This window comes from Gadus morhua, chromosome 21 (assembly GCF_902167405.1).
Source record: "Gadus morhua chromosome 21, gadMor3.0, whole genome shotgun sequence".
Lineage (NCBI taxonomy): Eukaryota > Metazoa > Chordata > Actinopteri > Gadiformes > Gadidae > Gadus > Gadus morhua.
The window spans coordinates 21,185,399-21,197,504 of NC_044068.1; the positions used below are offsets into that span (position 1 = coordinate 21,185,399).

Below are 12,106 nucleotides of genomic sequence, written 5' to 3' on the forward strand. Positions count from 1 at the left end.
GGGGCAGTTCCATCGACTGCCTTGTATGCCAGTACCATCGCCTTATGGTACTATATGTCCAGTATTGTAGTTTAATTATTTATTCTTCTTTATTTAGGTGTCAGCACTCTTACTTGTGTCTCTTTTATACTTTTATTTTTATATTGCACTGTGGAAGGAGCTTGAGACTCAAGAATTGCATTGCCAGCAACTGCGTTTGTAATTGCTGTGTTTATGACAATGAACCATCTTCATTCTTGAATCATGTCAGCCAAGGCCGTAATTCCAATATACATTGGGGGGGACACATCCCCCCAAATATCCCCACCTCCGTCCGAAATATTCATTAGCAAATTGAATAACAAGGCCATAATAACGATATATATTGGGGGGGAGAGTGGTGCAGTCTATTTGATTGCAGTGGGTATATTGTGAATTAGCCAATGTATGATGGATTTTTACGTGAAGAGTAACCACTTAGAATTGTTGTCCCATCTTCATAGTTGCTGTCAGGGAGACGTTACTCACGTTTGCTTCCAACTGACCACGATACGAAGTAGTTTATATAGTTTTGCTAGCAAATCGTTTTGGGTCAAACAAACACCACGGAACATGTCTCTCACTCGTAATTCCGCGAAGAAACTAATAAGCTATTTATTCAGAGTTCTGACTTCAATGCCTATAAAAATAATTTGTCAGTTCCATTGTGTTGGAAAGCTATGTTGTGGCGTTGTTTGCTAATGTGCCTGGCTGATAAACCAAACTCTACCGGTTCTAATCCATCTGTGTACTTTTTTATTTGCAGAATAACGTGAATTACTAGTTGAGATTTGGTCCCCCCCAATATTGACTCCAGGTCTACGGCTTGATGTCGGCTTGTTCTGACACCAGTCATTGTAAATTAGTGGCGCCTAGTGGCCATTTTAGGTAATGTATGAAAACAAGTTCCCACATGGTTTCCGGCCGCCATTTTGTTTGTTTTTGTTAGTTACTGCAGTTGTAATAAGCAGAATCCACACAAGCTGAATGCAGCTCCACAGGTTATTCCTCACGTTTATCTTTGATGTAGATCTGTCTTTTCACTATTCTGTCCTCTCAGACGTGTCCCTTTGCATCCAATATACCGATAGTTAACAAAAAGTAAATCCAGTTGCTTATGCTGAAGCGTATAATACTAAATTCTGTAAAATACGCTTCAGCATAAGCAACGCCTACTGGATTTACTTTTTGTTAACTATCTGCACATTGGATGCAAAGGGAGGCGTCTGAGAGGACAGAACCCTAACCCTACAGCTACCTAAATAGCCAGCCTGCTAAACTACCCACAACCCTGTAGTCTTCATACTGGTCCAGAACCCAAACCTATAGTCTTCATACTGGTCCTGAACCCACAACCCTGTAGTCTTCATACTGGTCAAGAACCCAGGACCCCGTAGTCTTCATACTGGTCCAGAACCCAGGACCCTGTAGTCTTCATACTGGTCCTGACCCACAAGCCACAAGCCGCCCTCATAAGCCTGTTTTGTACTGGTTTTCACCCTGTGGACGCTCTGGTCCTCATCTCTAACAATCGGCTCTGTGGTAAACGATCGTAGAGTTCAGTGGCAGCAGTAATAGAAAATTCACAATCTCTTGGCTCGTGGTAAGTATACTTTGGATGGTTACGACATTATGGCTAAAAATCTAAAACTCTATGCAGAAAACGAATGGGAGCTTCACTTCCGAATCCACATTGTTGCTCTATCTATCAAAGAGAGAAATAACGAGACAGAAATAAATAAAGGGCCAACTTCGCTATGTTTGGCACTACTAACTTTGGTCTTATTACTGGTTATAAGAACAGTACAGTCATTTTAATGAAGTTTCATGCAAGCCAAAATTAGCCAACTAACTTCTGTACTGTCATTTCCACACAGAAACAGCAGTGGTGTTTCTGTGTGGTTTGCGCACCGTGCTATTAAAAACATACATCTATATATATATTACATAGCCAGTGTTGGGATAGTTCACTTTCTACGTGAACTAAAATTTTAAAATGAACTAGTTCAGTTCAACGTTCATAATTCAAAGATTGGAACTAAGTTCACAGTTCCAAAAAATGAACTAGTTCATAGTTCTTTTTTTCAATATGTTGCTATGAGCTATTATTTTTTTCCGGTATTTTGAACATCGAGCCCACTTCGGGATTTGTCTAGGATGAAATAGAGTGGTTGAATCAAGCATCGTAGCAAAATACAGTTTCTATCGTGTTTTATTGTACATTTAGTGCATTTTGTAAATCCCATTGATTTCTGTTGGAAGACTCATTGCTCGTTGGCCGGAAGCGGAAAGGGAACTAGTTTGGTTGTAGTTCAAATTTGGTTGTAGTCTTTTCGCTCAGTTCTAGCCCTACTGTTGAGTCGGAGAACCGAGCGAAAAGACTACAACCAAACGTAAACAGCCCCCATTTCCGTTTCCGGCCAACAACCAATGATTCTAGGAGGTATTCTAGTCCGCTGAGCTATGAGCCAGAGAGCTAACGTTATGGATTGTACATATTTATAATTCGAAATTCGTCTCAGCCTTTATACCACAGATACTCTAGGGTCTATAGCATATAACCGTGTTGTCTGATTACAGTTTGATTCATTTTTCACAATTTAACAGATCTCGTTTTGAAGAATAATCACTTGCCATTCGTTTCAATGGGAATTGACGGTCTATACTTTCAACATAAAGTGTATTTATATTTTTTAATTCGTCCCAGCCTTTACACCACAGACACTATAGGGTCTATAGCATATAACCGCATTTTCTGATTGCAGTTTAATGTAACAGTAAGCTGACAACACCGCAACTGCAAATTAACCACACGGAGATAACCATGGCAACCGGTCAAACAAATGTTCTCATTCTGCGCGCGCATCCGCCGTGTTGATAAACAAATAACCCCCCAATTGACCTTTCGCAAAACCCCGCCCCCAAACGGTCATTGTCCAATCATACATCCTAGCAACCGTTACTATGTAAACAAGGTCCGACAAACAAAGTCCGACAAGCAAAATGGTGAAGCGATGTGCCTATGGTGTATGTAAATCGGACAGTAGGTACCCCAAGAGTTTGGCTGGGGGAGTCGTGTTCTTTCCTTTTCCAAAGCCGAAAACACAACAGGAGCGGTGCCTACGATGGATCAAACAGTGTGGAAGGCCCCACTCCCAGCTAAATGTCACGAAAATAAACAAGCATGCATACGTCTGCTCCAAGGTAAGGCTAGGCTAGACTAACGCCATAGTGATAGCTAGCTAATAATACTGGATATCAAAGTTATGGTTACTATTAGCAAATATTGTATACTACTAGTTAGTGGTGCAACGGTTCACGGATTTCCCGTGATCCGTACGGATCAACCCTCACGGTTCGGGACGCAAGTGATCCGCGGATCGGCTGATAATTTTTTTTTTTTATCAGCAGTCTTGTTATCTTTATTGTTGTTGTTGATCCGAAAATGATCCGACCCGTGACTCAAAAACCGTGACCCGATCCGAACCGTGAGATTTGTGATCGGTTGCACCCCTATTACTAGTATATCATTGCCAGAACGTTACCCTCTAAGCTTAGCTAGCCCTAGCCAGAGCTATAGAGAGAGAGAGTTGCGACACGCTATGATCTCGCCGACAGGGTGGTCACGTGGTTCATGTAAGCCTCAATAGTTCCAAACACGCCGCGCTTTCAATGTTATTCTATGGGACGACAGCAGAGATTTCAATATTAAATGGTAAATATGAATGAAAAAATCACATGCAAGTATTTGTCTGACTGTTATTGCATTATTGCATATTTGTAAATGTCAGTTTTACATTTAGAGCGGTAGGGGGGCAACTGAAAGCTATCTATAAGTACTATTACTTAGATACGTTTTTAAGTTTTGGAGGGAAAGCTTCACGTTCGTGTTAGCATACTGGCCTAACCTTAACTTGTACCTTACATCTGTGTTGAAATCAAAGTATTCAAGATGTTCTACCATGATCATTTAAAGATATAAGCCACACAAAGTATCAAATATATTAAAGAACAACAACTCATTACGCTTGGATGAATGAAATTGTATTTTTTTTTATTAAACAATTAGTGTGACAAGAACAAGTAATTGCGATTGTGTGAACAGATTCAACAATGGACACAGCAGGGAACACTATATACTTAGGGCAAACCATTAACATATAACGTTGCAAATATACTATACTTTATGCCATTACAATACTTAGAATAGCCCTAGGAAATTCAAAATGGGTTTAGGAGGGAGGATCCTCGTTTGGTCATGAACTCTGACCTCTAACCTATTCTCAAAAGTCAGGGCATAAGTGGTTGAGGAACAGTTGTTACCCGCTCTGTGATCTTCAATGGTGTCATGGTTCATTGGTTACAACTAACATTTTATAGATCAATGGTCATACTATGGTTGGCTGTGCAGCATTTGGATGCTCCAATCGGTCCGAGAAGGGTTCACGGCTTCCCCAAGGACCAAGAGCGCAGGGAGAAATGGATGGCAATGGTCAGCCGTCAAAACGTATTGACAGTCAGCAACAGTCAAAAACGATGTAACGTAATGTTCAGATCACTTGCTAGCATTTCAAAGGGCATAATAATTGTAGTGTAGAGAATTATGACTTTCCAATGATATTTGAAGTGCAACGGAAACTGATATTAAAGCCTACCTACAGGTACACTTTGGAAATGACCAATTCAAAGCCACAAAAGTAGATAGGATGTTGAAGTTGAGGCCCGATGCAGGCCCAACAGTTTTCATCCATCGCCATAAACCGAAGAGGAGGAAACCCCCTTCTGTGAGGGTGCCTCCGGAACCAAGTGCAACGGACCACCCATATTGCGCCAAATTAAACTTCGGTATGATCCATGCAGCTTACAATATTCCCCATTTCATGTAATTCTAGGATAGACTACACTCCTAATGAGATAACATAATTCATATTTGCACATTCAGTTTAAAAAACAACCAGAAGGCAGGGATTCTCTGAGGATTTGCACACAATGTAGATAATCGACACATTTCTACCCAATTAACAATTGCCGGTAGATCCATTTATAAATTGTATTGGTTTCTGATTGTGGCAGATGATTTAATTCACATTACAGAAATGTTTTGCTTTAATTCATTTTCTTACATTGGAGATGACAGTAGTTGCAAATGCAAAGGCAAAATACATATAACATCAACATTACCTTGTAATTGTTACAGAGATTGAGGGAGAAATTTAGGTGGATTTCAAGAGCGTTGAAAAGGACATCACAGGAGACAGAGAGAGCAATCAAGAGGCCACATTGCCAGTGGCAGGTGATCCAGTGGCAGGTGATCCAGGGATTTGTGTGCCGAGGGCCAGTCAGTCAGGGGTCAACAGTGAAGGAATAACTTTTGCCAGGGCCAGCTGCTCCAGGGACCAGACTGCCAGGGACTGATGGGGCGACTGTGGAGGACCTAATAAGGCAACTAGAAAAGGAAAAATTAATGAGAAGGAGAGCAGAGAGGGCTATTGCAAAACAAAAAAGAATCAATTTGGCACTAAGAAAGAGAATCAATTTGGCACTAAGAAACAGAAACAATTCAGTCAACAAGAAGTTAAAACGAAAAAGCCATATAGGTTAAATTCACCGCCCATCATAATCAGCATTGTTGAATCGGCGGCATCTGTAGGGCTTCATGTGCTGAACATCACCCTTTCCTACGGAAGAGGATTAGGGCCACACATGTAAAAAAAAATTAAGTTCTGACTTTATTCTCAGAATTCTGAGAAAAAAGTCAGAATTCTGACTTTAATCTCAGAATTCTGAGAATAAAGTCAGAATTCTGACATTAATCTCAGAATTCTGACATTAATCTCAGAATTCTGAGATAAAAAGTCAGAATTCTGACATTAATCTCAGAATTCTGAGATTAAAGTCAGAATTCTGACTTTAATCTCAGAATTCTGAGATAAAAAGTCAGAATTCTGACATTAATCTCAGAATTCTGAGATTGAAGTCAGAATTCTGACTTTAATCTCAGAATTCTGAGAAAAAAGTCAGAATTCTGACATTAATCTCAGAATTCTGAGAAAAAAGTCAGAATTCTGACTTTAAAGTCAGAACTACGGGTATCTGTAAGGACCAACCTCCGTGGGAGAGACACTTTGCTTTATGCAGTAGGAGGAAACCTATGGAAGTCCAAGAAAGCCACAATCCGGCCCTAGAATGGCGCGGTAAAAGTGCACGTCCCATAGCCAACTCACCAAGCTCACCAAGTCCAGTATTCAGAATTCAAAGCATTTATTCACAAATACGTTCTATTTTTTTGACAAGCGGAGCCGACAGTCCTGTGCAAGTATGCACATTAGCCATGTGCGCCAAACAGAAGATAGACGCAATGTATAGAACTGACTGTTGTGCATTGTTGTGGATATGTAGGCTGGTTAGTTGTGGTTGTTTGTGGTCTTAGTGAAACAGCTTTGACTTGGAGTTGGAGAAGTTGGAGTGATTGTGTGAATGTGCGAGAGAGAGCGCACCTGCCGTGGTGATGTTGGGCTTGTTGTTGGCTTATATGTGATCAATGATGTATCTGTCTGATCGTATTAGCTGTAGATGGATGGTTAAATAATGTCACAAGAACGGTCATACTGCAGGCTCTTATTTGCAAATGCACTGATTGTGTGCCTGTCTCCGATATGCTATATACCTGGCATTTATTCAGTTCATGTTCTTCTGAGTGCGCAAGAACTGTGCCAATTATTGTCGTGTTTGCATTGTAATGCACAACTTTGCCCCTCCCTGTTATAAAATAACGTGCATCCCAACAACTTTAGCCAATGCAGGCTCCTATTGCTATACCAGTGTGTTTAACGTGTGTGCGTGTGTGTGTCTGTGTGTGTGTGTGTGTGTGTGCGTGTTGTCATGTAGGCTATAGATATAGATTTATTGTCTCGGCTTGCTTGCATCCATGAAATATTGTAATGTTATGGCCTAGCTGGCTACTGCATATCGAGAACAATCTGGGGATGAGGGCATCCCCGAATATTGACGGGTATTTCGAACACTGCCATCTCAATATATAGCCTAACATATACAAATATATCAGTGTACTAGACACAAATGTATTTTCCACTAGCTAGTGGTGGTCATTACATTGTAGTGAAACTAGTAAAGACAACACAGCTTTATGTTACGGCGAAACATGGAGGCACTGCAGCTCTAGTCTCGACAATGCGTTACTTTAGTCTGGTATTTCTCTTCACTGATTGGTTAGACAGCCTTCAAACTTAGTGGTCAAGCAAAGAAGAGGGAGGGCTCGTTCTGCATACCTAATAGCCGGAGTGAATAACTAATAGCCGGAGTTAATAACTAATAGCCGGAGTGAATGACTAATAGCCGCGGCTATTAGTCATTCAAAACCGTACGGAATTCTTGCCAAACCGCACAGGTTTTGCACTTTTACCGCGCCATTCTAGGGCCGGATTGTGGCCTTCCTGTCTTTCCATAGGTTTCCTCCTACTGCATAAAGCAAAGTGTCTCTCCCACAGAGGTTGGTCCTTACAGATACCCGTAGTTCTGACTTTAAAGTCAGAATTCTGACTTTTTTCTCAGAATTCTGAGATTAATGTCAGAATTCTGACTTTAATCTCAGAATTCTGAGAAAAAAGTCAGAATTCTGAGATTAAAGTCAGAATTCTGACTTTTTTTCTCGGAATTCTGAGATTAATGTCAGAATTCTGACTTTATTCTCAGAATTCTGAGATTAAAGTCAGAATTCTGACTTTTTTCTCAGAATTCTGAGAATAAAGTCAGAATTTTTTTTTACATGTGTGGCCCTAATCCTCTTCCGTACTTTCCAGGATATAATTAAACAAACACTGTTATTTCTACTAGCTATCGCATCATAAAACCCGTCCTTAAATCAACCTAAATTATCCTAGTAATCCAACATAAATAACTAACTAAATAAAAGTTAGATTCACTAGTACTGAACTTTGTAATTGTTGGTGTAGATACCATCACATGGTGCAGTCGAGCTAACAAACTAGCAGGCAATCGGTCGTCTACCAAGATAAAAATATATATAATTACGCTGTGCACGTACAAATAAATATCAATATATGCATCATAAAGGTCCTGATACAATATAGACAGTTGACAATTCAAAAGAGGTAGCTATTAATCAATTTACCCCTGGAGATACCTTCACAGATGGTGAAGTTGAGCTAACAAACTAGCAAGCAATCGGTCGTCTACCAAGATGAATATATATATAATTACGCTGTGCATTTACAAATAAAGATCAGTATATGCATCATAAAGGGCCTCTGATACAATATAGACAGTTGACAATTCAAAAGAGGTAGCTATTTAATCAATTTACCTCAGAAGTTACTCGGCGGCCAGCAATGGAAATGAACGTCTCCTACGCCGTAAAATGGTTGTTTGGAACTATTCGAGGCTCCATACCCCGGAAGTAGGCGCTACAACGGAGTCCAATGGAAGTGTCGCAACTCTCTCTCTCTATAGCTCTGGCCCTAGCGTTACGTAACGTTATGTTTCGTCAGTTTACATCAAAGTTGAACATAGCGTCCCAACAGGCAATTTAAACTTATTTTGTTTTCATCTTTCATGTAGCATTTTGTGAATGGACAGCCTACCCCTGAGTATCCCGACCCTGTACTTGCTGTACAAGTGTCGAACCAGACTAGGGAGCAGCTCGGAGGCTGTCGAAAGCCACCCCAAAAACGGTAAGCCTAAATTACATGTCAATAATATTTGATTTGAAGTGCAGTATATAACTCTATATTTAGTTAGTACATGTCATATAGCCTAACGTTACTGTTACAGTAAATAAGAACATGTTATTGACTCGCTGGTTAAATAAAGGTTAATGATGATGATATACAATATAATAGAAACAAAGTACTGTAAATTCATGTCCCAAAAATCTATACAGATGCAGATTAAGTGTGCAGGATGCCTCTGGCTCCACCTCCAGCACTGATGATGCAGACGAGACTCAACAGTATATTGTTGACAGTGGTGAGTGATAAGCCTTTTTCAAGTTAATACTGGCGTAACAGGAGTGGAATAGCCTGCCCAATCCCATTACCTCTGTATTGTGTTGAATGATAGAATAGGCAGCAAGATGTTTCAGACAGTGAATAAATTCCTTTATTGGCACTTTCATTCTCTGTTCAGAGGTCAAAACAAACAAGAAGAACAAAGAAACGAGAACAAAATAAGAGTCCATACATACATACAGTAAGACGATCACGGATTTATCTCACTGGTATGTAACATAGTAGTCAAAGAAAAATGCATCAAGCTTGCTCTTCATCTCTTCCCATTTTGCAACATCAAATTGTATTCTTTCTAGGTGGTAATCTTCCTCACATTTAACAAAAAAATCACACCATGACATACCCGTGAGCCCAAGCTGCCCCATTATTTGATAATGATGGGCATGACACTCTTTTAGTTTATAGCGTCCATCTGCCTGCTTGCAAAGGTAAGGACACTCTGTAAAGCTGTTCTTGGATGGGCACTTAATTTCTAAAAGCCCATAGCTTGGGCTTTCACTCCCTCCTCTCTCTATCACCTTACGGTCAGGTGAAGTACCAAGGTGTGGGGCATCAGGATTTACAACAAAACCACATGGATACACTAGATTACCTGTGAGCTTCGTGTACTGTGTTGCTGCTATGGGCTCTTGTTCTACACCTCTTTTCATGGCCTTAGTTTGTACTGATGCGGCACTCTTTAAGCTTGTAGCAAGTTTTTCATGGTCAGCTCTCCTAGAGCAGATTCTTTTAAAAGAGGTTGATGTTATTCGGGCAGACCTTGCATGGAACCACAAGTTGTTTGTGCTCTGTTCCCTGGTTTCCTGTTCCAGAGCTATAGAATCAGGCAAAGACATTTTCAGTTCTGTTTAACAACGCATGGCACTTTCACTCAGAACTGTGCAGAAGCTGGTGGGTTGGGATGGCAGAGGAAAGTTGGGCAGGTCATCTGGTTGGCTGACAGGAGTTACTCCAGGATCAACAGAAGACTCTCCAACTTGGCAAACAAGTGGCAGCTTTAAAAAAGGGACAAAGATAAAGGATTATCAATAACATGCAAACATTTTTTCATTACAGAGAGTACTGAGCAACCCCCACTTCCTGGATGCCAGCTAGAAAGGGAGCCTGAGGAGGAGCAGAGCACTGAAAAGGAGAAGAAATTAGAAGAAGAAAACAACAACATGAAATTGTCTTTAAAGGAAACTGAAATAGAAAGGCTGAAAGCACAAATTAGCACACTTAAAAAGAAAACTCTAACACCTGAACTACTTGAAAGCAGTGAAATCCCTAAAATGTTGGAATACAGTACTGGGTTTACATATGATCGATTCAACCAACTGTGCACAATATTTGGCATCCCAAATGATCCACACACCACTCAAATAAATGTGCCCTTAAACTACAAGCGCAATGATTGGCAAGTTGCTGAGATGCCCCTCCGTAGCCAGTTGCTGTTTGTTTTAATGAAACTCCGCAACAACGAAGACCTAAAGAACCTTGCCTTTAGATTTAATATAACCACGCAAACAGCAAGTACTATTTTCAATTCCTGGATTCATTATATGTTTGACGTATTAGGTGAATTACCAATTTGGCCTCACAGAGATGTCATTGCACAAAACATGCCAGAAACCTACAAAGCAGACTACCCATCCACATTTGCAATATTAGATTGTACAGAGCTGAAAATCGAAAGGCCAACGTCACTGGTGTTGCAAAGCGAGAGCTTTTCAAACTACAAAAGCACAAACACCCTAAAATCGCTAGTTGCCTGTGACCCCCGTGGTGCTGTGATTTTTTCATCTGCCCTCTTCACAGGATCCATGTCCGATAAGGAGATAGTCAGGCAATGTGGTATCATCCCGTTACTAGAGCAACTTATAGAGAGTGGCTATTTGCAAAGAGGGGATGGCATAATGGCTGATAAGGGCTTCTTGATCGAGGAAGAGATGCGAGCAGTCGGCCTGCAGTTAAACCTGCCACCGTTTGAGATTTAAGAGGCAAATGCCCGCTGGAGATGTGCTGGTGACAAAGCGCATTGCAAAGCACAGGGTGCACGTAGAGAGGGCCATCGGTAAAATAAAAAAGTTCAAGATGGTGTCAGACAAAATTCCTAATACAAGGTTAGGGATTATAAATCACATCTGGTATGTGGTGAGCATGCTTTCAAACTTCCAGCCACACATACTTAAGTAAGGGACAGTCTGGGACAGTCGTAGCATCACATGGCAACAAATACAAAGTATTACTACATGACATTATTACTGCTTTAACCTGTTATTTTTACTCACCACTGTGGGGCATTTTGTCAGCCTGAGCTGTGGAAGGTGCTATAGAAATCCTTGTTTCATGTTTTTATGTGTAGGTGTATATAATATGTCAGCCCAATTTTCCTTTTTTTACATTGTAAGCACAATTTAGAATTTGTAAATGTCAAATTTTAATGAAACTTTAATAAAATCTCACCTGGTGGCTTAGACCGCACCCCACTGCATACTTCCTGCCTCCAACTTCTACCTCAGGTGCAGTTTCATCAGCAATGTAGCTTATAGGTGCATCTGACATCTCCCTCAGTAGACCATACACTGCTGTCCCTAACTCTTTCCTTTAACAAATACATTCAGAGGTGAGTATTATTGTCTATCATGTTACACAGTACACAGGAATATGTTCAGAACAGTGTGACTGATGGTGTTGCTGTAGAGTACATGGAAAGTAAAATACTTACTTATTGTGGATATAGCTGGACATGATGGGTTTCCGCTTGCGGTTGACTTTGGCCTTGGCTACCACCACTGCTCACAGGTTGTCCAGTTATTTTTTTACCCCTGGCTTTGTGCCACTGCTGAGGCTGGCTTGTGGAGGAGATGTCATTATGTCTGGCACGGCACAGTTCCAGGGTGTACATAAGGCCCACAATGTGAGAGCAAAAACCTGGTGAACTGATTTAAGCCAGAAGTAGCATTAGGTGTTTGTTTTGGAAATGCTATTTGCAGTGACTATGAATTGCTTATGTCAACCAGCCTTATGACAATAATGTTACTAGCTAGTTATTGCAATAT

The 12,106-nt window shown here is 40.6% G+C and overlaps 1 protein-coding gene across 1 annotated transcript; it reads left to right on the forward strand.

The window, feature by feature from the left end:
• The first annotated feature begins 2,919 nt into the window (after nucleotides 1-2,919).
• LOC115534555 (uncharacterized) lies at nucleotides 2,920-11,528 on the forward strand. The gene is made up of 4 exons (XM_030345615.1): nucleotides 2,920-3,222; nucleotides 8,617-8,729; nucleotides 8,939-9,024; nucleotides 10,122-11,528. Exons 1-4 carry the CDS (start codon nucleotides 3,022-3,024, stop codon nucleotides 11,039-11,041), a joined length of 1,320 nt encoding a protein of 439 aa, XP_030201475.1. The 5' UTR covers nucleotides 2,920-3,021; the 3' UTR covers nucleotides 11,042-11,528.
• Nucleotides 11,529-12,106: the final 578 nt, after the last annotated feature.